Source organism: Fistularia commersonii, chromosome 6 (assembly GCF_037954325.1).
Source record: "Fistularia commersonii isolate RoL2024-O1a breed Wild chromosome 6, RoL_Fcom_v1.0, whole genome shotgun sequence".
NCBI lineage: Eukaryota > Metazoa > Chordata > Actinopteri > Syngnathiformes > Fistulariidae > Fistularia > Fistularia commersonii.
The window spans coordinates 19,255,096-19,282,722 of NC_141289.1; the positions used below are offsets into that span (position 1 = coordinate 19,255,096).

Sequence of the window (27,627 nt, forward strand, 5' to 3'; positions counted from 1 at the left end):
GTTTGCACTGAAGTCAAGCGTCAAAATGATCACGACTGTGGGATTGAGGACGGAAGAATGAAATGTACGGTCAAAACGTCAACAAACAAGTCGGAATTCATGAGATTAAGAAAAAGAAACATTATGACGGGAAATCCGGCCATAAAAGAATGGATTTTCTTGTTTTTTTTCCCCTTTTTGATTTCATTAATCAAGCTTATTAACTCACATGTGACACTGGGATTATAATAATTTGAAGTTTCATAAAAGGCAGGACATTTCCAAATACATTGCGAGCACACACACACACCAAAGTGACCCATCCTGAAGAATAACTCTAACAGATTCCGTAATCCAGAGGGATTAGGGAGCTCGTAGAGTCTCAAAACAAGAAAACACACCTGACTGAGGCCAGAGGGAATTCAATTTAGGACTAAATAACAATACAGATGATGGATTGGAGTCACCGGGGGAAAAAACAAGCATCTTAAAACACGGATTATCCCGTCTTTCCACCGTTCTTTTTTTTTTTTTTTTTTTTTTAAGAAAAAAGACATTTCCGTTTCATCTGAGACTGATTTAAGCTTAAAGGTTGGACTTTCAAGACGTTGCAGTGATTCGTTTTCCGAGCACGTTGACGTGCTTATTATTCCGAACGTGGGGTTTAACCTCAGACCAACTCATCTCTAATCTCTGCCGAGCAGGGAAGACACAGGGATTATAGATTCACACCTGGAAAACGGAGAAAAGCCGAATTATCTATGTCAATATTTTTTCAGATACAACTTTAAATTTGGAATTACATGACAATCACAACAGCAATATTTGGAGATAATTCCACATTTTGTCTTTCTTTGGTAATTTGGTACAGATTTTCAAGTAGTATCTGGAAAGAATATTTCTGTGGTCATTCTAAAGTTTTTTTTTTTTGACAAATTTAGATTTAGCATCTTGCTAATATTTAAAGAACTTCTCGATTGGGTTCCTTGCAGCAACTTCCATGATTCCGAAGAAAGAGTATGAATGTAAAACTTGCTGGACAGGTATTGTCCCGATTAAAGCTTTATAATATTTCTATTTATCTTTTTAATTTTAAAAATGGGGTTAGGTTTTGGTTAGTCCAGCTGGACTATTGTGTTTTTTGAGACTTTGCGTCTGAAAATCATTTGAATTTCAAACACCATAAAACACGTATGCAGGCGACGCACTTGTTTCCTTACAATCCAATTCAAACTCACGGAAGATTCACTGAATAAAAAATGATGTTGAATTGATTTCATTGATCAACAAAAAAGCACTTGAAAATAAAAGATAAAACTGAATGAACTGCTTTCCCTGCAAGTATTTTTTGAACAAAGTTCCAACGCCTGCCGCATATTCGGTTTCCTGTCTGAGGGCTTATTTTTCCTGTATTGTGGCTTTTGAGTCCTCATTTAACACGAGCTGAAATGCTAATGTTTTGATCGATTTTTAAGACGGAGGATGTTTCTCTAATTCACTTGAGCATATTTGTTTTTTCCATTCAAACACTGTAAACACTCTACAACGTTGTTTTGGCCTTTCATTTCGGAGTTCCCCAGGCGGCGCGGCTTTATCTACTGCAGGGCGTCCATTATTGTTATTTCTTTTATGAATATCCGGAGTAACTGATGGATCATTCCAGCTATTGCTATGCGGCTGTCGGCCCTGCTGTGATTATCGGTAAGAGATGATGTGCAATAACGTGCAATAACTGAAACTACACGGGCAATAACTCACAAAAACATGAGCAAACACTGAAACTCTATCCCCTATTCTTGTCCGCATCTTTTTGTCTAAGCAACTGGACTTGAATTTCTTCACTTGAAGCCTCATCCAAGAGGCCTCTTCGGTTCTGAGATTATCTTCAAGTGAAGAAATACAAGTCCAGTTGCCAAGACGAGAAGATGTCGACAAGAATTCCCCATAACCTGGATGACTGAAACCACCACAGACATCTCTGTCCTTCTCTTTCTCTTTCCAACCAGTTGAAACAGAAATTTTTCCCTGGGAAAAAGTGACATTTGATGAGGAATTGTCAATCATTTTAAAGAGTGTGGTCCAGACCTGCTCTGCAGCATCATGTGTTGTCATTCTGCGCTTATGAAACGTCTCTTTATCGGTCGGATTTTTCCTGTTTGTTTCCCGCTAGCTACATGCCAACTAGCCAGGGTAGCTTGAGATTTCTCTCAATTTTCCACGTGCCTGATCCGTTTTTGAAATGAAATGTGACCAAATGATGAGAAAACACACTCTAGATCAGTGGTTCTTAACCTTGTTGGAGGTACTGAACCCCACCAGTTTCGTACGAGCATTCACCCAACCCTTCCTTATTGGAAAAATACGTTTTTGGTCAAATTCAAGACAAAGGTAGATGTTTTACGGGTGTACAAAATGAACCGTGCATCGACACCACTGTGTTCAAAGAACAAAACCAGCAAAACGTGGTTTTCACACAAAAACAAAAACAGTTAGGACGTCAACTCCCATCACGTTCCGTTATACATGTGACTCCACATTGTACATATTCGTCATACCACTTACTTTTTTCAAGGCAGCGCCTGCAGCCGGTGATGGCCGAGCGGCGCGGGTCATCACTTATTTTACGAGTCGGGTGTTTGTCTCGACCTCCGCCGAACCCCTGGGGTTCGATCGAACCCAGGTTGAGAACCACTGCTCTAGATCCTCTTCCCTCGAGGAACCGACAACAAAGGAAGCGTTTTTGTTCAGCGTGTAGCAAAAATTCTAAATATATCTGGTATAAACTGCACATGTAGCCGTAGCATATTTTTTGGCATGTAAGTTACCATCAAATGCTCCCGATGCTCCAAAAAGCCTTTGATCGGATCAGACAACATCATCTTTTGTAGAAACGAGGCAGCCGGAGTCTGAAATCTCGCCTGCGGAGAAATGGATTGGGTGGATTTCAAAGCCCGCTCGCCAAAATATATTCACTTATTAAAAGTTTCTAGTCGCCGAAAAGGTCAAAGGTTAAAGTTTTGGATGTGTTTATGTACGGCAGCTGCAGAGCTGGTGTCACGAGGGTGACGGGTGGGGAAAATCCAACAAAAATAGCAAATAGTGGGTAACGGGTGCGAGAGGAGGAGAGGAAAGAAATGACAGGAAGTGTGTGTTCATAGAGGAAATATGAGCTAACGGTTAGAACGTCGCCTCCGGGAAACAACTAGCGAAGTCATTGAATACACCAAACAACAACCGGGATAGAGAAGATCATCCATTCTGCCTTTTTTAATCTGAAAACAGTGTGAAGTGAAAATGGGTGCACAGGAACCCAGAAAGAACACACTAATTGGAAATGATCAGTGTTTCGGTCAAAAAAAAAAAAAGGAAAGAAATATCAAAGCGAGACGTGAAATCCTTGCATTACTTCAGTTAGAAACATTTGATCGCCGCCGTTAAATATTCAACGGTGGTAATGAAACATCGAGAAAACCGGGATCTGACATACAAATCAAAACATCGCATAAAATGGAAACACTATTATGTAACCCCATTCACAGAAGATATTTATTGGTCAAATCTTTCAAACAGCTATTTCATAAGGGGACCACCTGCGGTACGTAATTGTTTCGCAAAAATGTCAATGATAACGGCGACAAAGACAAAAATCTTAAGTATTATATTCAAACAGGAAGTAACTAAAATGTACTCGTGTGAAGCGGAAGTGACATCGCAATCTTTCAGCGACCCCTGGAAAAAAGAATCTGCCGCTAGAGTAAATACCAGTTTCACAACGTGGAGATTTCGACAGGAATAATCCAGGTTTTCATCCGGCGTCCGGAACGAGTCCCCGTGCGAACGCTGGGAAAGGCTGAGGTAGAAAGAGAGGATCGGAAGCGAAAGAGAGGTAGAGAGAGAAAGACGAGGACGGACGGGTCAGAGTGGAGAGATGTCGGGTGGCGCTTCTGCTTCCGGAACCTTTCGGGAACCAGATCCGGGACGGTTCCGGGAAGAACCCGGGTCCGGACCCCCCCCCGTCCAGACTCGCTCTGACTGAAGCTCCCGCGACCTTGAAACGTTCAGACGGCGAAATCCCCGTACCCGGTGGGGCAGAAGGCGGCGCCTCGGAGGGTATCCAGGCAATTGACGAGAATGAGCGTGCCGGTCAAGTGCTTCCACCTCTTGGTGATGGGGTTCCTCATCTTGTCCAGGCCCAGGTGCAGCTCCTGGATCACGTCGCGGTAGCTGTCGCCGATGTGGGCGGCCCACGTGAGCAGGAAGTCGTAGGCGGGTTTCCACATGGACTGGAAGCGGAAACACCGTCATCGGTTTGAATCAGGCGCTGGATTTGATTAAAATCAATTCCCAGATATTGATAGTATTCTATCATGTTTGACGCGATGGAGATTTTTTTGCTATGAATAACGGAAGCAGAAAGTCACTTTTTAACTATAATATTTCATGGAAGTCTCGGTTTTCCTGAATTAGTATTTTTTTGTGAATTAGAAAAAGAAAAGGAAATCATTTGCGAAAGAGACCATTTTGAGTTTCAGCGTTTTAACCCCTTGTTATTTATTATGGTCTCTTTCTTGATTCTCTGGTTGTGTTTGCGTCAAACTGGGCTGGAAGCAGCAGTAACTAGATGCTCCGAAGCGTTACCTCGCTGTCCAGCAGGCCGTTCCTGTCTCGGTGCGGAGCCTCGTACGCTTCCATCTGCTGCCGCGACACCCGGACCAGTTTCTCCGCCAGCTCCCTCCACCTGGACGCCACTTCAACCGCCGTGGTCAACAAGACGAAGTCGAGGACCAGCCGGGCCACCAGACCCTGGCAGTCCATCTTCAGCAAGGCCTGAGTGGGCGGGAAGAAGAGAGACGGGAAATCCAGTCATTTCTCGCTGGTTCTGATTATTTATACGTAAATCTTTTCTTTCTAGGAACAAACATATCGGGGTTTTTATATGAAGAAACTTGTATTTGGTAAACTGAAGCTTTTAGACAGCCCCCCCACACACACACACACACACACACACACGACTCAAAAAAAAGTTAATGTTTCATTGGAGAAAATGCGCTGATCTGAAACATGAGCATATCATCAGCGTATTTGTTGAGTTTTAATAAAAAATAAAAATCTGTTGGGGACACTTGCCTTGAATGCATAGCTGTTTCAGCTTTATTGGATTTAGACTCCAAGTTATTTCTTTTTCACCGATGAATCTGGAAAGCCATTTGTTAGATTTAAGCTAAGAAAAGATAATATGGGAGAGGAGTTAAGGGGAAATTAGCTGAACATAAACTCTTCTCTTCCTTTTGACTACTCCCTTGAGATTAATAAATACAAATATATATGTTGGGTTTAATATTAATTCTGAGTTCTGGAGTATTATTTACTACAGGGGATGCGGTTACTTATGAAGCAAAAAAAAAAAAGAAAGTCTCATCCTCATGGATGCATGTTTTTGCTCTTACAAAACGAAGATAAAATCATTTGCTCTTCCAGCTTTGATGAATCCAATTGATGGCAAAAAAAAGTCTCAACAGAACATAAAACATAACAAGAGCTCTTTAATTCATCAGTTAACACCTCCACCTCCACATCTACATCTAACGCCACTTCAACCTTTACATGAACTTCCACCTCCACGTCTACCTTCACATTAACTTCCACTTCTAACTCCACCTCCACTTCAACCTCCACCTCCACCTCCACCAAGGCAGTTTCCCAACCATAAAAACAAGCGATACTTAAAGTGAATTTAGCTGCCACAGCCCATTAAGGCGTGCTAAAATGACGCTGCAGTCAAACTGACATTTCTCTAGACTTTTAATTAAAAGCAGTCACGTATCTACAGGAAGTAATAAGAGAAGTGTCAGGCTCCTGATAAAACAAAATAAAACGGAAAAAAAAAACAAAAAACAAAACAAAGCGTGGGATTCTTTTTTTTTTTTTTTCACAGGGAGAGAAGATGAAAGGGACAGCTGGCGAGACGGGATGTTTCCCTGGATCAAAGTAGACCTGCAACTTTTCTAAGTGTTTTCCAATCACCTGATCAAAAACACCTGGGGATCATCAATTATTCATCAATCGTTGTTCCCCATCCATAATTAACATCGCTAACGGCAACGCTGTGATTCAGTTTGAGGTGTCATTCGGAAATAAATAAACTCTCGGCATCAGAAAACCACCCTTTCTCTGAATCGGTTAACTGCGGTTAACGTCTCGTGAACCCGTGTCCTCATATGAGGACGTCGCAGTTGCATGTAGGTCAAACTACTCGACCTTCTGCCCGGATGAATGTGGCGCCTGCCGTGATCCTTTTAATGCCGAGTTGAGTGACAGTTTGGCGTCGACTCCCTCGGAGGACGGGGGGGGGGGGGGGGGGTTGAGTCAAAACACCGGATCTCAATATTGTAGATTAATGCAGCATTTTGCTTTTGCTGGATGTATAAAAATGCCAGCGCATCTTCTGAGCAGTTTTTCAACAGTCCATGTGCGGAGGACAACTGTGGCTACCTTTAGGAAATTTCCTGAGAATATTTAGGAGATAAAGATTGATGGAGAGCTTTTTACAAATTGAAACTCTATCAGATTATTTACTCTCAAATGACAGGAAGAAAATTAAACATGGCTTCACCTGTTGCAACCTGAGGCCTGAATTTGAGCTATTTTTCACTTCCGACGTTGTTCTCACATTCGCCCAATGGTGCCCCCTAGTGGAAGCAGAAGCAATAGGTGATGGCTTATCATGAAATGAAACTAATTATTATTCTTTTTTTTCTTATCAATAATTTATTATTATTCAATTACCATAAAATGAAATATAAACAAGAATACGTCAAAGCAATGTGTAATGTTTTTCTGTTTATCTACCGTCATTTCCGGACTATAAGCGGCTACTTTTTTAATACACTTTGAACACTGTGGTTTAAAGAATGATGCGGCTAATGTATGGATTTTTTTTGGACTAATGAGCTTCACGTCGCCAAAACATTTTCATCGGACCGATGATATTCTGAGGCCGTTCAATTCAGACATTGAAGAAGAAGACTTTTAGTACGGTTTAGTACGCAGGGGGAAGACAAAGATAGCAACCAGCTGGAGTAGGACAAAGCGGGGATAGAAAATGGATGGATGAATGTGTATTGTGTTATTTATTATTCATCTTCTTCATCAGGGATGTTACAGGCACTGTTCGGAAAAAAAAAAAAAAAAAAAATACTGTATGTATTTGTGGATGTTACCAGTATGTATTTAATTAAAAGTAAAAAAATGTTCTGTGTAACATCTTTTTGTATAAATATCTCATGTTACAACGTTTACACCTGTGGCTTATAGACAAGTGTGGCCTATATTTGTACTGATATATTCGCGCTCAATAGTCCGGAACATGGGATGCTAAAGAAACACTTAAATCTGAACTCAATCATAATATATAGTAGTCTAAGCCCACTGTAGCGGAGTAATGACGTCCTCAGATAAATTATGCCAATCTATACTTATTTATGTCCAATGTTGCTCAAGTGAAATTTGAGTTAACCATCTCTATATTTCGCTTTCTCAATCCAAATTGTTCATGTTCGTGTAGGTTCAGATTATTTACTTGGGTAATGACACCAGCTTCCCTCTGATTTCACGCCGAGTTAAAAGGCATAAACGGCAAATAAACAGGCTTGAAAAGGAACGTCGCGCTGATTTTATTGTGCCCTGAAGCAAATCATTCCTACATCTAGGAATTGTTTTTCATAATTTCAAAGTCGTGTGATTAACATTTGGATCAACGTTTCTATTTTCACTGGCTGGTGAACAGATTTGAAAATCTTCTGCATAGTTTAATAGTTAACAATAAGCAGTTTAAGATTAAATGTTTTTTTGATAAACACATAGATATGTGTGAACTGTAATTTGTATTGTTGTATTCACTTGCTATTTATCAAAAAGTGTTCCGATTTTTTTTTTTTTTCTCCTCATCTCACACTTTAATTCCTTGCTTGGAAAAAGTGCTGAGTCTTTAATTGCTTTTTATTATACGTATTGTTTTAATACTTCATAATTCTCCTGCTCAAGTATTTTTTTTTTTTTGCAATCATCCAAACACAGAGTTCAAACTGTGCCGACGTCTGCAGGTTAGCGATAAATTAGCGAGAAAGAAACGAGGCGAAACGCCTCAGTTTGTCTCCTTCCCTGCAGCACCTGCACCAGCACAGCTTTGGTCTCCTAAGGTGACGACTGCTGATTCAGCCACCTAAATATAGAGGCCGGCCAAGCACACACACACACACACACACACACACACACACACACCCAGGTTCAGTACCTCAACCCTGTGACGGGTTCAAATGCAAATCGCAAGGTTCGTGCGGGTGAGAGACGAGTCCTTTAAGCCGGAAAGGATTTAAACGGGGGACATGATAGGAAAGTGGGAGGAGTTTGAAAATAAAGTTTGGGAGGTCAGGGACCCAAATTGAACTCTTGAGAACGTGGCATGAATCTTGGTAGAGGTTAAGAGATACCGCGGGTCAAAGGTGGAAGTGCTTCTTAAAGACGCCTTTGGCTGTTTCATTCCCAGCTGGAGTCATTTACATTTCACTTCCACACTACATGAAGTATCTGGACCTTTATTCTCTTATTCCCTGTATTTCCAGATCGTCTGCTGGCTTTGCCGCTCCCGGGATGAAGTCATGACCAGATGACATTTTTTTTTTTTTTTTTTTTAAAAAAGACAAGCGCGTGCGGCTTGAAAGGGGGGGAAGCGTGAGATAAAGTACAAGATGCGGGAAGCCCCCGGAGCAGACGGACAGACGGAGCTGACAGCCGTCGAATAAAAGAGCTTCGTTTCCAAACGCTTGGACGGAGTGGAGGATGATAGGACTGACAGGTAGAGAGGAGGGGGGGAAGGGGGTCTCCGGCGGCCGGCGTGTGAACAACATGCGAGCGAGGGCTCGGGGAAGAGGAGGGTTTGCTTAACGGCGCGGAGAAAAGCTTCTGTGTTCCTGTTTTAAAATGATGAATTCAAGGATCAAACTCAAACTCTGTCTATCCGTGGCTCCGTCCATCAAGAGATGCTAAGCTACATTTCATTAGCCCCCCGTGTGCTGCAGGGTTCAAAAGCCGCGTTCCGCAAAAACACCAACTTTCAATCAAATTTATCACAATTCCAATAACTGCTTCAACAGGGATCCATTATCAAATAGAAATATCTTTTAAGAATATCTCGGATTCTTAAAACGCTCTTAATGTGACCTCTGACCTTTGATACTCCACGGTCCGGGACGATTTCGAGCCTTCCAGATCAGCTCTGGATAAATCTCAGCGTGTTTGATTTTCTGTCGACGACGTCAAATAAACAGAAATAAAATGTAAACATGCGGCCTTTCCAGCTCCTCGCTCCTGATTGAAAAACAAATACCGGACCAGATATATGTGCGATATTAAATCCGAAGGACCATTTAATCACACTAATAAATCCCAGAAACAATTTAGTCCAGAAAGAGGATTGTGTGTGTTTTCTGTGGACTCTAAAGGTCTCCGCTTCAGAGGCTCTCGTGTTTCTGGCGTTGCAGCGCCGCCGCCGCCGCCGCCACCATAACCGGCCCCGGCTGTAAAATATTAATCGCTTCATTAAAATGTTTTTTTTATCGTCTGTCAAAGATGATCAAAGTGGCGGTGCGTTCGTGGAGAAGGCTTCTCATTTCCCTCCGTGACCGTGCCGGTTCTGTCTTGTTTCCGTCCGGGGCGGCTCCTCACACTTAGTCTATTATTAAAAATACTCTCCCAGCCTTTGCTCTTTTACTGCGCTCTCTCCTTTGTCTCGCGTAACTTAATCTGGGGCGTCAGAGGACCTGGCTGGGCGTTGGTGTCGGATGCCCCCCTGATCAATGGCCGCTCGCGTTTCACATGGGGATAGTTATCGGCCGGTGGAAAGGAAGAAGGACGACCCCTCGCTCTGAGGAGACACTTTCGTTTTTGTTTTCTTCTTCCCAAGCCAATCCTCACGTATGTTTGCGTTTCAACACGGGTTTTTCCCCTCTGGAAGCCAGTTTTAGTCTGATCCGAGACGCGTGAGCAAGGTTTCTCCAGCCACTCTTGCGGTCAATAATAATCTATCTGAAGCTGCTTCACCCCCGACTCCCACCAGAAAGACAGTGGACCCCCACCGTTCAAATGTAGAAGGAGCCTTTCATAATAAAGCGATTTCTTCACACATATCTGATGATTTAGAAAAAAGAAATCTGAAAAATGATTGGATAGGAAGTGACTCACACTTTGGTATTCCTATATAATGCATACTGCTTCTATATAAGGGACTCCTTCTATTTTTGGTTTATTATAATTTTTTGTTTGGTAGTTATAACAAAGTATTTCAGCAGAAGTCTTTGTAAGAAGATAAGATAAGATAAGAACAACTTTATTAATCCCGAAGGAAATAGTTGTGCCAGAGTTACAGAAAATATAACAGTAATAAATAATAAAAAGAAAAGGCAGAATTAGAAATAAAATAAACTATAAACTATAAAGTGTCTCAGTGAAACTATAAAGTGTCTTAGTAAACAAGTGATAAAACCATAAGTGTCTTAGTAACAAGTGAGGTAAGGAGTGCACAATAGTATGATAAAAGGAAAAATTGTAGTGTACTGTTATGAAATGAAATATTGCACAGAATAATTGCAAGAATAATGCTTATTTCTATTTCAAATCATTGTTCAAGCTAAATTCTGAATGACTTCAGTTTATTTCCTGTCTGCATTAATGCAGTAAAAAAAAAAAAAAAAAAAAAACTTGCATTCTGCATTTAAGTTTCTTTAAAAAGTTACATTTATGACGTGAGAGAAAATCTTCGAGATCAAGTGTAGATTCATAAAAAATTGTATTTCAAGGAATTGTTGCTACACTGATCTGATTATTTTGCCGTCCGTGCTATTTGACTGATTTAGAAGTCAATTACAGACTTGACTTGGAAAACTTAAAAAAAAAAAAAAAAAAGAAGAAGCCTCGGGATAATCACTTTGCGGTGGCTTTATTATGAAAAAAAAAAGGACGGCTTGTTTGTTAATTTTAATGTCAGAGTTTTGTAAAAGGGGCAACTATTATATAAGACCAACTATTTTTTCTTGCAGCCAGGACGGGATCTGGTGACTGGACGCTTTCTGACTCACTGGACCTCGATGGCGGTTTGGGGGGGGGGGGGGGGGGGGGGAACGACGACAATGTGGCACGAACTCACGGCTTACAGCGGAGGGCTATAAGCCGGATTTTTCGTGGATTTTCCACGAAAACCCCCTGCGATCAATCTCTCGTCTCGCCGCTGAAAGGTCCGAGCACAAAATTGATCAAAGAGACGAGGACTTTGAGGAAATCAGAAGAGAGGTTTTGTTCTTGCTCAGAGCCTGATCTGATGGCCGCCGGCCACCGGAGCCTCGCTGCCCCTCCAACCGCTCCTATTTATTTTCTTAACCTGGCTCTTCCTGCTCCAGGCTGTTTGCAGATCATTATGCAGAATTGTAATGATGTACCCGAGCTTAGGTTTACAGAGCGGTGTAAAGCCCACCTTCCCACACACAGGAGCGCACTCCACAAAAAAGATCTGAATATTTCACCTCGTTATCTACCTTTAACCTTAAAAAAAATAAAATAAAATAAAAAATCAAAACACAAGTCAGGTTGGGAATTAATGGAAAAAAACTGCATAATTTTTATCATCATTTTTGGTTTATCAATGTTTATCATTTTCATGAAATGTTTTATGTCTATTTTCCTGGAAATTTATCATTTCTGTTTTGTTTGTTCAGCTATCATTTCAGATGTTTTTTTTTTTTTTTCAAACTTTTTGGGAGGAATCTAAATAAATGTACAAACAAAAACAGAACAAGCTGCATTGTCATTGTATGAAAATATGATACATATATATATATATATCTTCATATTTTCAAACAATGACATATATATGTCAATGACATATATATATATATATATATATATATACATTAAAAGAATTTCCCCTATGCGAATTAATAAAGTTTATCTTATCTTAGACATTTAGTTGAGAAATAAAAAGGTTCACAGGCTCCTAAGTGAGGGGTCAGTGCTATCGCTAATGAATGAATGAATTTCTAATTTTTTATCTTTGTACAATGTCGTCATCATCATCATCATATAAGACAGTACAAAAAAATTGGATAAAAACCCCAAATCAACCCAAAAAAAGAGAAATTTGAAATTTTCAAGACAGCGCCTGACAGTCAGCAGTAAGTTGAGGTGATGAAGCACCAAAAAACAAAAATAATCAGAACATGCTTGGAGATTCAGCGTCTGTCTGTCCGTCTGTCTGCCAAACAAGCCAATCTTCCACCTTCAACTCTCCTGAACCTGAACCTTGTGCTTGATGATTTAAGTGCTTCAGAAGGAAACGGCTGCCGGACCGGAGCAGGAAATGTCTCTGGCGACGGTTAAAAGCTCGGCGACGCCGTGGATGCTACCTGCTACCAAGATAAGCGACGCGCCGAGACGCTGTCTTTGTGCAGGAGTTAAAAGGCCTGCGTCGGAGCAGCAGGAAGCCCCCGCGCGGATAAAAGCCTTCAGAAAAAAAAAAAAAAAAAAAAAACATAAAAGCTTCTCTTCCGTCGGCTCTCGGAGATGATGGCCTGCTCACATGACTTCAGGTGAGTCCCTCCGGAAAACAGCATGTGCTGTGCACGTTTATTCCCCCCGACAGCTGCTGCACGTCCTCCCCCCACTTCCCACGAGTGGCCAAAAGCCAAAGCAGGCTGCGGTGTCGCTGCATCAGAAGCGGCACACTGCATTAGTCCTTTCGTGATAAACAGCGGTTTCAGAAATGGCAAAGATGCTCATCTCGGGACTATTTCACCTCTCTCGGGGAGGCGTCTAGAGAGGAGGGCGATCACGCCCCGAGTTCCATTTCTACGCTTCCCTTTCCAGGGTGTCCGTCGCCATTTTTTCATATAGTGCCTCAGGAAGCTGCCCCGGGGTGAAAACACAACATGCTTAGCATTCATGCGACGGGGGGCCGGGATCCCGATGGTGTCAAACGTCAGTGCGGGGACGAGTGACTCCCGACCGCCGGCGGATCAGACAGCCAGTGATTGTTTTTGTTCTCCGAGCGTCTGACAAACTCAGATAAACGTCTCGTTGGAAGATGCCGCAGCGGAGCGATGTCGGTTATCGTACTCACAATTAGCGACGCACGAGCGGCATCCATCCAGCTGTGACCGCTTGAAAGGCATGGAGGGACGGCGCCTATTTTAAGACTGTATTTCTCTCCGCAAAGGTTATTCAGCAGAAGAACATCAGGAGATATTCCAGCAGCGACAAATTATATCTTAAATGCAAAACACTGTGTTTCCCATTAGGAGGATTTGCAGCTTTTCCTGGCTTTATATCATCACTGGTTGAATATATTTGTGTTTTTTCGTCCGACAGATTGCAAGAACGTTAAGGATGAACTCGGGAAAGTGTTTAAAGTTTGAGATAAATACCAGGTATTTAGACAGTTTGGATTGAAAATGTGTGTTTTTTTTTTCAGTCTGAGCTCATGAGCAAATCTAACAGAACGACGGAAACACGCCCATGACCAATCAATCGAGGGAAAGATAGCATGGGACGGAAATAAAGGCGGAACAATGAAACAGTGAAGTACAGAGGGCTATTGACAAGCAAGATAGGGGATTATATGCTGGGATGTTCCACTTATTCTGGCTGAATGCAAAGCGGAAAACACTGGAAAGAAATGCATGTTTTACACTCGACGGATTGAAATTCTCTATGGATGAGAAGACCACAGACACCGACGGGGGCTAAAACCGACCCACTGCTGCGATCTAAATTGCAAACATGATTGTTTTTCAATAATAGTTGCCATTACAGTCATTACAATGTACCATCCACTTCTGCTTCCTTCCAATACATTTTCGTCTTTCTTTTCCGAGACTGCGGCATAAAGACGGTGTCACAAATACGAAGGGTTCGGGAAAAGTCGGACTTGTTGTCCAAACATCACTGTGACAAGCACCCGGGTCAACATCCCATAGACCTGTTTGCACTGAGTTCCTTTCCATGCTTTTTCTCCAGTTACCCACCAAGAGACATTCTGAAATCTTACAAATAATTTATCCACTGGAACTCTTTAATACTTAAACGATGGATGGATTGATGGATGGATAGATAGATAGATCAAGATACATTTCCAGCTGTGCCTCTGACTCATCTACTTTTAAGATATATATCTATCCTCCTCAATCAGTTTAAGTTTGGCGATGTTAACAATATCGAGTTGTGACTTCTGACCTTTTTGAATTAAATCTTCTCCATTTGAAACATTACTTAACCTTTTTTAAAATGCACAGCCAAAGAAAAGCACCATAATAAGCTGACACTGTCAGATCACTGGGCCAACTGCTTCCTCTCTTTGCCTCCATGTGCAGAATGCTGACGGTAACTAGTCAACTAGTCACCTGTTCCTGCTTAAGCACGCTTAACTATCACTTCTAGCCTGCTTCGGGATTTTACGACCGTCGGGTTGCGTTCTGTTGTCCTCCACACAGCCCAAACTTATGGAACAGTATCACTTAAAAAGAATCTTGCTGAACTTCTGAAATTAAACATCCGGAAAGGACCTGAAGAGAAAATTTCCCCGAGAATACAGCTTTGTTCTAAGCGTTCTTTCTATTGACAATCATTCCTTGTCAGGCCTGTCTCGTTTATCCTTGACATCTGAATTGGTCTCCGGTGCAAGTGCCCGGAGGGGGGGAGACCTCGGGGAAAGCAAGGAGCTGATTGGTTGGGAACAGGAGACTCATTAACTGATAAGACAAATGAGGACAATGAAAAAAGGACAAAATCAAGAAAAAAAGCACAAAAGGGCAGAGAGGGAAATACTCCAGGGAAAATCTCTAATGTCACCAATTCAAGACCTTGTAGTTCTCAGGAAAACACTTTTAAAAATCAGAAAAATTTCAGACCAGGCAGGTTGGACTGTGGCGGCTTAAAGTCAAATCTGACTGACCTTAAGCGACAAGACTCTATAACGGCGGTGCCCGACAGCTCGATTGTGATCTATGGGTCAATTGCAAAGGCGACGCAGGTCGATCGTGGAACGCTGCCTTTAGCATTTGCATCCGTCATTTTAAAAGTAGCTTGCAAGCCAAAAAAAAAAAAAAAAAAAGTGTGGGCGCCCCCGATCTACGAAATATGTGAATATCTGGGTTTGTGATTGTAAACTTCACAATCCGAATGCTTAATATTGTCAGAGAAACATCGCTGTTACAACAGAATTGTTGAACTTGAACATGAAGCAGCTTTCAGTTCTTCTCCTTTTATTCGGGTATTGCGAGTTTTCAAACGATTCAGGTACAAACTCAAAACCCATGCAAATGTCTCCAGCGATTGTCTACAGAAGTTCTTCAGGCCTTTTCTTTGTCGCTACGAGGTCATTTCCCAGGATTTCTTGTCGACTTTACTGTGTGGTTGATTTTTTTATGGCTTTGCAGCTTAGGTATGGGTTTACTGATAGCAATTACAAAATGAAAAATAACCGATTTCAAATCCTTTTTGGTATCTTTGGGGAAAAAATTATGAAGAGAATACGCTGCTTCTTGCGGGCCCCCTTTAGGATCCTCAGGCACATGAGAGCAAACTTTGTCAACTTTAAAGAACGCAATTCTGACTTTAATGCTTTCGCTAATCACTTGATTCTTTTGGCATCATTTACGTTCCTCACACAACCCTAAGCAATTTGAGAAGTTGGTCAATTAATTGTTTTTTCTTTTAACCCGTCAAACTCTCACTAGGCACATCAGACACATTTGTCTTACCATCATCAGCTCCCTCTGAAAAGACTTCCGCTCCTTATTTTCTAGGTTGGTGCATTCCTCTTTTAGTTTTTCCAGAACCGACGCCACTTTCTCCGCCTCGTTGTCCAACTCGGTCCGACAGAAATAATTCAGTGGCAAATTCCCGTAGCCCAGGGCGTCAGCAAACATCCTCCAGTTTCCCACGTTCTCCATTAAGACAGTCCTCACAGTGGCGTAGATGTATGTGAGAAATTTGCAAGGTTTGAGGATTTGCTCCAGCAGGATTGTGGTGGACAGGTCCGGCCCACACCAATAAATGGGCTTGACCTTGCCTAGCACCAAAACATTCTTGGCATGGACGAGGCCGATCTTGCCCTGATAGTATCCGATATACCACTCTTTGGTCCGTAACTGCCCCCGCAGTTTGATTTTCTCCTCGCTAAGCAAAGCAATAACATCCCCCTTTTTGTACTCCAACAGATAGGTGCTTTTGTGCTGCCTGATCACAGTTTTGATCAACTTGCCAAATTTTAAATTCATAATACAACGATCCTGAAACTTTGGGTATTTGGAGGTCACAGCCAACGGAGAGAGGACGATCTTATCCACCTCCTTCTTCTTCAAGAACCTCCTGTGGCCTGTTATCCTTGCTCCAGTCTTTGGCGGAGGTTGCGGCGTCTGAACGCAGAACTGGGTGAGGATACAGTCCAGGGCATCCTTGACCTGGACCCGAAGAGTGAAGTCTGAGATGGCGTTGGCGTTGTGCGATGAGATCATGTACAAGAGCCGACTGACCTTCCCCAGTCTGAGCTGGAATCCCCGAATCACCCCGTCACCGTCGCTCAGCTTCACCTGATAGTTTGACATGTTGGAGTACAATCCCACCTGGAGATCCTGAGGATACCCCAGGACGAACTGGTGCTTCCCCCACAGCTGAAGCGAAACAGGCGGGGCGGAGCAAGACGGCCTCCCCATCTCGCTCACCAACAACATCTTTGGAGCGCAGTCATGGCCGAACATGGCCACCACCGTCTTGAAGCAAGGGTGGATGTGCTTGGGTCCGTAGACGCCAAGGGTTACTTTCCTTTGCATGTGGTCCCAAACAGTAGCGTTGTGGCTCAAGTACTGGGACTGAACCACAATCGCCACGTACATGCAGGGCTCCAGACTGTCCAACTGGACCTGGACTGTATCCTTGTAAATGTAAGCGTTCAGGATCGGTGTGTAAGGCCCCTCCTTGCAGTCACTCCGAACGCAGAGCATCTCAGCGGTGTGACAGCTCTCCTTCTTCAGTGACACGGATACTTTCATTTCCAGGGTGATGAAGGACTTGGTCTCCATGTTGCTGAGCTTGATCTCCACCACGGGGCTTATCGTAGAGCGGTGGTCACTGTTGAGCTCCAGAGGAGGATCGAGCAAGGCTTTCATGGAGATCTGCTGGTGGTCTCCATGACTGATGTGGCCTTCCGGGATGTGCATGCTGATCTGCGTGTCCGGTAGCTGAACCACGCCTCCATTGCTGTCCAGCCTGCAGACGATGTTTGTCTCCACCGGCTGTGTCTGGCCCCAACCGGGACTCTGTCCCAGGGATTCCAGGTCATGACAAGACCTGGCTAACTTGCGGTGGTTTAACCACGCAGTCCTAAAATCCTCTCGGCTCTGAAACTGCTCCGGTGCGGGAGCTTTGAGCCCGGTGAAGAAACCGGAAGATGGTAAGTTTTGATTGGACTGCGCCTGGAGAACGGACAGTTCTGAAAGACTGTGAGATCTTTTACTCCTGAAAAAGGGGTTGTCCCGGTGGAGGTTTGGCGTGACTTCTTGGTTCGGACTGGTCGGGGCGTTGAAATGACAACCGCTGAACCCATTTAACATGATTTTACCGGTGTCAAAATGAGAGCCGGTGGACGGAGATGCTAGTGTGTCAAAAAGAATAAGATCAGCGGACTTCCTCCCACCCGTGTCTTTGCAGTTTTGGTCTAACAGACAGAAAAAGGGGTTCACAGAGTTGTTGCAAAGCGGGGAGGGTTCGAGAGACATTCCCGTCCATTCCCCCAAACCTTCCGACTCTTTCGTCCCCTCCTCGTAGCCTTCCACAAGACTGTCAATCATCCCACTGTCACTAAGTGATGAGTTCCTGAAGTTCACGGGCTGGACGTAGGCGGCTGGGATGTAGCCCATTTCTGTGTTGTTGTGTGCATACCACCATTCCCCGCCTGAAGTGTCAAGAACATAGAGGTGATCTCCTTTGGAGAACTTCAGCGTGGTGAAGCTGCTAGGACAATAGTCCTTGATGGCGACTACTTCCTGCGCAGCTTCAATGGAGGCTGAGTTGTCGAGTCTTAAGGCACTAGGAGAAGGCACTGAAAAAGGAGAAAAAGGAAAGACCGGATAGCATTTACTGTTTTGAATGCAAAGATGTTTGCATCGTACAGAGGATGCTCAGTTCTAGTCCATCTTTGGTGCAAAGTAACACCAAGTTGGAACCAGAGGAGACCATCCACATATACACTTTCCTCCTGCCAGAATGAACGGATATATTTTAGTGTCCAACACTTCATGCGGTCCATATTCAACTAATATGAAAAAACATCCTCTTGTTAAAAGTTAGGGAAGCTAGATAGGGAAGAAGCAGCTAAATATTATCATTCATCAATCCATCCGTCCATTATTTGACTATCTAACTTGTTCATGACACACAGCCACTTTAGAAAAGGGTCATCAATTTTTTCTGAAGAAGTTTTGATGCTTTTTAACATTTTTGGAGGAGAAATAATTACTTTTGACTGGTCTTAACTAAGTTTTTTTTTTTTTTTTAAAGAGTCAGAAACAGAAGGAGGGGGAAGAGGTTATTCTGGAGCCGTGGTCAAAAGCAAAAGGAGATTATCCTGAATGCAGCTAAAAGCAAAATCTGTTCAGATGACTGGGTAAATTTACTCGCTGCATAATTTACTATTTTTAGCTCTGCTCATAAACAAAACTGCAACGTGGGGTGATAAACCCGGCTTCTTTCAAAGGGCAAACATTTCTGATGTTAAAGGAAAACGAGTATTATCACAGAGCGCATTTTAACAGAGGGAGCGTTCCTGAAATAAACTTGAAGCGAATGTTCTACATGAATGATTTAATTCTGCGGCCGCTGACCTTTGACATCGGTGAGACTGACCCCTCCCACCCCTTCGCTGAGCTCGATGAGCGTCCCCTCGGACTTGCAGCGAGGGAGGACGTTGTTGTTGTTCGTCACCCTGATCCGATGCGCAGCCATGGCCGAGCCTTGTCGCACGGATCATCGGCAGCCTGACATCTGGGGAGATAACACAAAGAAGAGATCCCGGTTCGGACTGGAGCGACGTGATACAAAGAATCAGTAAAAAAAATAAAATAAAACAACATGATAACTATCTGCACTGAGGAACGTGGTGTGCTGGGGAGATTGAGCTCCCGGCTGAATAACTTTTTTTTTTTTTTTTTTCCCCGATTCAAAGAGATGTGAGCCGTGAGGAGAAATACAGTAGACGGCAATCGAAATGCAATCTTTGCTCGAACCGAAATAATATTTCCCTCGCGAGTGACAGTGACCGAGAAGAAGCTCAAACTACAGCGGGAGCTGAAAAGTGCAAATGTGGCGGAAGCATTTCAAGAAAAGTACAGAAGAAAACCAAAGTTTGAATGAAGGTTTGAATTTCAATTGGCGCTTCAGCTTCTAATTGTCATTCAGATTGGATTTTAGGTTTTGAGAAAGACATGTTTAAGAAAAAACAAACAAAAAAAAAAAGGATGGTTTTTGAGGCTTCTGACAATGAAAAATGGTGTTTGCAATAATTCGGCTGCCCTGTTGTGGAACTGCGATATGGAAATGTGTTGTATCAGACGCACAAGTCGACATTTGTTCTAATGAGTGGTTTTGACATCTTAAACCTCACAAGTTGTTGTTTTTCTTGCCTTGACAGGTAGGTCTGCTGTGGAAATATAACAAGCAGTTTTTGCCCGAACCTAACAAGGAGTCATTGTTATTCGTTCTGCCTTCTTAGCCATTCAGCTGTTTTTAAAGGCTTTAGTGAAGGAAAAAAAAAAAAAAAAAAGCACCATAGAAATATTTTGCCCACTACAAACAGAAACCCCTTGTAAGTGATGTTACTAAACGAAACTGCTTACTGCAAAACGAGATAACGTGCTCGGTGATGAAGAATAAATTGGACGAAATGAATGACTATTTCTCCGAGCAGCAGAGTCCTGTGTCACTACAGACCTCTTAAACTCTCTGCCGCCATGTAAAGTGGTGTTGCAAAGTTTTTCATCAGAAAACAAATATCTGAATCAAAATCACGGCACGATGTGAAAGACCCTGAGCTCCGAACATGAAAGAGCTAATGAAGATAATCAGAGAAAGGCTTTTACATGGCGCCCTTAATCAGATTAAAAAGGCATCATTAGTGTGTGTATGCAAATGTCCCCGCTGTCAGTGTTCGCCACATCCTGGAGGGATATTAAACTCTCTTGTGACTGAAGGGAACAAGGTTTCGTCGCAGAACAATTTCTTGCTGACGGTCTAATCAGATTACAGGCCCCTGCTGACTGTGTGTTTTCATGCACAAATTAAAACGGGTAACTCGGTTTGGTGCTATCAGGGATGAAAATGCTCCGAACGCACTGAGCCGCGGCGCGCGAGGGGAACCCGGCCAGGATGGAGGTTAAAACCATGCTGATTCGAGGCACCCGGAAGAAAACGGCGGCAGGGGTGCGACCCCAGTGTGGCAGAATATTGAAGAAAAATCTTATTGTGAATCAAAGTTCTGCATTTTTGTCCTGGTAACTTATGAAGTAAATAGAAAAACCTGCACAAACATTCTTTTCCACAACTGATTCATCGTTCGCTGGAAAAATTTGCTATTTTATCACCATTTGGTTCTGACTGATTACGACTTCCTTGCAAACGTACCCGTGGTGTTTGATGATATTGGAAATGAAATATTTTTGCTGCGGAAAAAAAATGAGCTATTTCTTCCATGAATAAAATTTGTTTGCAATATTATCAAAACACTAAAACAGTTTTTGGTAGAACCCTATACTCCGCTAAAAGTCTTGTAAATAGCGTCCATGTGAGCAGCGCGGTCACAGCTGGCAGTTTGGAGAACAGGTGACAGTGCAGCAGGACATTATTTCAAGGCAACCAATCACAGCTCAGCTCTGCCAAGCAAATGTAGAACAAATGTCCTATCACCATTTCCTCATTAGCTGGATCAGAATTGTGAGCGATGTGAGTTTTTGCTCTTTCGTTGTGACCTTCCCCTGCACTCTGCGCCTCGACGAGGCCGGTTTAACGTCCTCTCTGTTCTTGTCCCGGCTGCTGCCAGGTGACTCTGGCTGTCCTGTATCTACCTCTCCTGCCCATCAATAAAACCCCTGCGACACAGAAGATCAATACAAGCCTGCGCACTGGGACTCCGCCGCCGAGGCGACTCCTGCTAATCCCTGCAGGGGGTGAAAGAAAGTATACAGTGATCCCTCGCTATAACGCGGTTTACTTTTCACGGTTTCGCAACTTCACGGATTTGCATGGTGCATTGTGTTCTGCATTCTGATTGGCTAAAAAGTCACTCCGCTTCTTCTCTACCTGTGCGTCAATAACGTTGCAGTTTAATATGTTCACGTACGTAAAACAGCTTGCCAAATTTACATGACGTACGTGCAAATTCTCTTTCAATTTCCAGTCTCTCTAAAACCCATAATGTTGACAAAATGCTCTGGAGCGACAAAAGCCCCTGCGCCAGGTGGAAGATGCTATCTATCGCAGATAAAGTTAAACTTCAGGACATGCTAAGGGAAGCTAAAAGCTATGCGGCTGTAGGTCGGCATTACGGAATTAATGAATCTTCCGTTCGTTCCATAAAAAAAGGAAGAAAAAAACATAAAGACGACAGCAGCGATAAGTTTCGCAGCAGCAATAAGGTCGCGGTGGGCGGTGCTGATCTCCGCAATTCGAAGCCTTCTGTTCACATTGATGATTAAAATTATTATTTGACAGCACAGTACAGAAGTTATTTGTTGAAAAAAACGTTTCTAAAGTACAGTAGTTTTATTTGTAAAACAAATGATTGAGCCTGTAAAATGGTTTCTTCTTTCTTTTCAATGTATAATAGAGTATTTAACTGTATAATAATTGTAAAAAAACTAAAGGATTCCACTTCACAGATTTTGCCTATTACGGGCTATTTTTGGAACGTGGCCCCTGCGAAAAACAAGGGTTGTACTTGTACTTGAAGAACGGCTACATGAGGAGATACAGCGGTTCTCGCAGTCCTAAAGCCTCAGTACAAGACGCACAACTTTTCAGAAAAGGAGGAGGAAGCAACACTGAGATGATGGAGAGCACATGCTGCAGGTGAAAGACATGAAACTGAACTTTTGTTTTAATTTCATGCGAGCAGAAAATTGCATTCAGTTAAAAAAAAAGGATCTTCCGGAGGATCTGCCGCAAAGTGCCGGAGGGCTCCTCTGTTGCTGCATGACAATCTGATTCATGCGGTTTAATTAGCGCAGAATCGTCCGGGTCTAATCTCTGGATGAGCGTTGCTGTAATAACGGCGTCCGCTGGCCGTACGCTCGCACACAGTGAATCGTTTGTCCAATCGCGGCTGTTAAAAAAAAAAAAAAGAGCGGATTTCAGAGGCGAGAGCAGCGGCGGTGCTAGCAGATATTTCCCAATATCGATATTGGCTTTACACATGAGACTGTCGGACAGCCGGGGATCTCAGATCAAAGAACGACCCCGACTTCACTTCTGGTTTATCAGAATGGAAACAGATAATTAATCCAGGGTGAAGCCAAAGCCTCTGCAGCCTCAAGCAGTGGAATCATTCCGCTGTTTTCTTTTCATCAATTTCACCCCCGCAAAGGTTATTTTTCCTCTGGTTTGTTCATGAGACCATCCCATATTTTTGTTTTGACCGGAGCTTTAACCGCTTCTCATAATCCTCTCCCCGAAAAAGATCTGGTGGACTCATGATTCCCAACCAATCTGGAATGAACAGTTGATTTCCTGCACCTTCCTACGTGCTTTTTGCAAAAATAACGTGATTGACGAAGCAATTCTTTGTGAGTTTATTCACCGTACTATCGCGATTTTAAAATCAATCACATTATTCTGCAGAAAGAGTGACGCCACCTGCTATATTGGATACCGTCTTCCTATTTCACCCTCTGCAACCCAAAGGTTAGAGGTGACCGAAAGCTCGCCTGGTCTCGCCGGCTAATTCGGACACCGAAGCCCAACCTTGCTCCCGTCTCTGCTTTGGCACAGTTAAGCTCGTATTTTGAGGAAAGTGTCCCGAGCATTAAGGTGTTGCTGAGTCCACGGCTGTCCGGACGCCATGCTGCTTTCACACCTGCGCGGCCGCGGCAGAAAGTGACAGCAGCTCCGGGAAACAAATAACCTTTGGAGCTCATCCGCCGCTGTAATTAGCTGCTTACATTCATTTAGCTGGAGCGCAGCGGATGATTTCTGAGGGCCCGCCAAGTCATTTAGCCCGGGCAGGAATATGAAAATGAATACCGGCTTTCATTGTCTGCCATTCGTCAAATGCCGCTACGGGAAAGGACAGGGGTGCCGCCGAACAAAGTACGACGTTGCCCCGCGGTGCCCTGTCTCCCAGATTTACAACGACGACGTCAAAACTGAACAAATGATCCAATTTTCCTTTAAAATTCAGTTCTGTGAGCGATGTGATGCGGGCCTGGGAGTTATTTATTAGCTGCATCATGTTGTTGCTTGAGGAAGACAGATAATCGTTACATGTTTGTGCCAACAAATATACCTCAGAGCTCATGTCATACCTTGATTTATCTGTTTTACTTACTTATTTTATATAATATCATTCACAGAGGTTTACTTGACGGAGACGGGTTTGGCGAACATGAAGTGATTCCCTTGTAACCTAAGCTCACTGGATCGTCACCCCTTGATTCGCGTTAAATGTCAGTTTAAAAACTTGATTATAAAATGATGAGTTTGAATGCTTTTCTCAAAAATTTGATGGGGTTTAGGTCTGGTTAGGTTTGGGCTTAGAGAGAAACAGAAAACACGGTGGTTTGCGTGAAACTCGAGAAAGGTTGCAACAGCAAACACCGTCTTTTTCTTCAGTTCCTGTTTTATTGTGAGTTTACAGGGGGGTTTGCATCATGTTCTGATTTTTCATTTACATACATTTTTGCTGAGCTTTGGCTGGTTTTCTCCTGATATTTCTTGAAAATAAGTTAAATTACCTCACTGATAAATAAGAATATTCCCGTTGGGGAAATATAAAACGGACTCTGCAGCGTTGGAGAGGGGCTAAACCTCCAGACGCCCGAGCTTTGGCGTGTCATGTGATCAATAGCAGCTACACAACCCTAATTGATTTACACATTGATAAACATAACAAAATAAAATTCTTGTACGTATCAGTTAAGCCATTTTTCTAGTTTGCTGACTTCAGTATCCGGACTTACTGCAGTGGGAACAGCTAAAATTTTCACACGTATTGGAGTATTTTTCTCACTTTCCATTTTTCATTTGGACATAAATTGCTTTGTATGCATTATGTTCGCTGTTAATATTAAACAGCTCATACAGGTTCCTCAGGTGGGAGAGCGGTTGTTTTGAATATCACCTTTGTTGCCAGCGCAATAAACACAGTAAACCCCAAGTGCAAGAATCAGCACCTCTTCCTCGCAGCCGGCCGGCCCACAGCAAGTGAGCTTCAGACATTCACTCCTGGGAGGATGCAAACTCATCTCTGCAGAAATGAACCTGGGAATGGATTTAATGTCCTACCCGGACAACTTGCTGTTTTTTTTTTTTTTATAAACCCATTCAGGTCACTGACAACTACATTTTATCATCCAAACCAACATAACCAGTATTTTTTTTTATTTCTGCTGCCTAAAAACAAACCGACTGGCAAAGAGAAAGGGAAATAACTGAGAAGAAAAAGACCATTCTGATACTAATGGACGTCTAGGGGCTTCTTTTTTCTACAAATGGAAATCGCGAAAAGAGTAGCTTCATTTGCTTGGGATGATTATAAAAACATGGACTAACCTTGGAGTCACGAAAAGGTCTAATCACACGGCTAGATTATTGGGTCATTAAAAAGGATGTGGTTCTTTTTCCTGAGCGTGACCTCAGTTCTAAGAGACTTCTGAATTTTTACATTACCGAGCCGGCTCTTGCAAAATATGTCCTTTTGTCCCTCGGGATGAAGTCCTTTCCTTCTCTCACGAAGAAAGCAACGGAATCCCGGCTCAATAAAAAACAAAAAAAAACAAAACAAAAAAAAAAAAAACGCAGCTGCATCACTTATTAGGACATGAACAAAATGTACATAAAAGTTTGGGAAAGTAAAAAAACATGGGGTCAGAGGGGGTCTCCTGCTTGGCGGTCGGTCAAGATACATTAGGCTGAGTCGACCGCCGTCATCCATCACGTCATTGGTAAAATATGGCAATGACTCCCCTCAGAGTGACCGTCCAGGTAAATGAGGCCGTTAACCACTGATATATCCTGGGTCCTGATGAAGGGGGGCGGCGTTGGGGTGAAGGGGTTTCAAGACGTCAGCAGTTTAACTGCCTTTAAGTTCAGGCATTAAAAAGGACTGTTCTGCGATAAAGTCAGAAAGAGCAGCGTCAGTTAGCCGTCTAGATCCTGCTGATGTGATTTATGCCGGCTGTGCAACACGAGCAGGAAAAAAAAAAAAACATATTGTTTAAAACTCGAAGGGAACGCTCTCAATGGAGGCGCTTTCAAGCAAAAGACTCTTTCCTTTTTATCAAACAACACACTCGAACTCCCTGCCTGGATGCGCTCACAACAAGGCCTGTGGATTATCCACAGTAACTGGGCCAAAATTTTTGGAAACAGGAAAATCACCTGAAAGTTGACAGAAAGAAAACTTAAACGGAAATAAATAAAACTCCCGAAGAAATTACCTTTCAAGGATAAGGACACTGCAGAAAAACATAGTGAAATAACAGGTAATAATACAGATAAATATCTAAAAAATCTGCCAGAAATTTCCTAAAAATAAAACATCAAGAAATTAAATTAAATGCATTAAAACTACTTAAGCAATTCCCATAGGTTTCAATGACAGACAATGTGTGAAACTTAAGAATCAACAGCAGGTGCTCACAAGCTCAACTGAAGCCGACTTTAAGATTATTCTGAAAATCTGATCTTTTATTATGAATTTTTTCTCCTCCGAAATGTCTGTAATTTCACGAGAAATCCAGTAAATGTTACGATACAGCGGATAAAAATGAGAAACTTAACTGGCAAGTCCGGGGGAATATGACACACACACACACACACACACACAAATACACACACAATACACACTAGTGTGAACACCAGTGTAATCTTTTATTGTGAAAATAAAAATTAAAAATAATGTTCAAAATGCCTGAAATTTCATTAAAAAAAATCAAGGAAATGTTACGATACATTATATAAAAAAGAAAAAAAAAATTTCAACTACGGGGTATTATGACACACACACACACACAAAAACACACACACACACAATACACACCAGGGTGAACACCAGTCTGATCTTTTATTGTGAAACAAAAAAAAAAAAATCTCCAAAATGCCTGAAATTTCACGACAAATCAAGTAAATGTTACGATAGAGTATATAAAAATGAGAAACTTATTTGGCAACTCCGAGGGAATAAGACACACACACACACACACACACACACACACACACACACACACACACACACAATACACACCAGTATAAACCCAGAAAGTGGAGTTTGTTAGCTTTTATCTGAGAACGATGAGGAGGAGGATGTGAAGGTGAAGATGTGGCAAGAAGATGACACGAATTCAAGGGGACTATCAGTGTGTGTGTGCATGTGTGTGTGTGTGTGTGTGTGAGAGGGAGATGCAATGACACACACACACACACACACACACACACACACACACACACACACACACACACACAGGTCTCGTAAATTAGATACTCGGATGTATATAGATATGTGTGTGTGTGTGTGTGTGTGTGTGATGCAAAGAAAGACACACACACATATATACAACCGAGTATCTAATTAACGAGACCTGTGTGTGTGTGTGTGTGTGTGTGTGTGTGTGTGTGTGTGTGTGTGTGTGTATGTGTGTGTGTGCGCGCGGGGAAAAGGGGAGCGCGGGGGGATTTTCAGCTTATCACATGACCTTAGCGCGCGCGTTCTCTCGCTCCCTTGTGCGCGCGCGGGTCAATAAGCGCTAATTGACAACTTCTCATTCGCACTCCGCCCGCAAAGGCTCTTTGTTTGACTCCTGAATATTCATCGACATTCAAGCCTTAATAGTGCATGAAGAGCGGCGGAGGAGGACGGTAACAGTAATAAAGCGTGGATAAATGAATTGGGGGGATAATAAGAGATTAGCATAAAACACGGAGGAACGACAGGTGGAACCGCGGACGCGTGCGCTCCGCTCCGTAACCGTCCAATCATCAGCCGGGGAAGAGTTCCATTCGCCTCGCGGGGGAAACAAGACAGCCGCTCAACTTACCGCCCGCTGACGGGATGCGGGTGAATATCCGCCCGTCGCCTCCTCGTCGAAGTTGGGATGACAGGCGGCGAAGAATAAAAACAAACAAATTTAATTTCCTCTCTTCGGTCCCAGAAGTTTGGCAGCAGCAGCTACTCCGTCCGTCTCCGCTCCGGTCTGCCGGCGAACTGGAGCGGGAGGGGGCGGGGGAGGAGACTCCCGGCGCGCTGAGTGGACAGCGACTCTGACGTCACGAAAAGGGGCGGGGCCATCCCGACGCGTCCCATTTCAACTACGTCATTATAACCAAAGCTACTTCTGTCTGTTT

At 43.0% G+C, this 27,627-nt stretch overlaps 1 protein-coding gene across 1 annotated transcript; it reads right to left on the bottom strand.

Moving 5' to 3' along the window:
• Positions 1-3,245: 3,245 nt before the first annotated feature.
• LOC147233572 (SH3 domain-binding protein 4-A-like) lies at positions 3,246-27,469 on the bottom strand. Its single transcript, XM_086148544.1, has 5 exons — positions 27,321-27,469; positions 18,903-19,062; positions 15,783-18,121; positions 4,618-4,806; positions 3,246-4,262 (listed from the first exon to the last, which is right to left on the bottom strand). The coding sequence occupies exons 2-5, from the start codon at positions 19,021-19,023 to the stop codon at positions 4,038-4,040; spliced, it is 2,874 nt and encodes a 957-aa protein (XP_086004670.1). The 5' UTR covers positions 19,024-19,062; positions 27,321-27,469; the 3' UTR covers positions 3,246-4,037.
• Between the last annotated feature and the right edge of the window lie 158 nt (positions 27,470-27,627).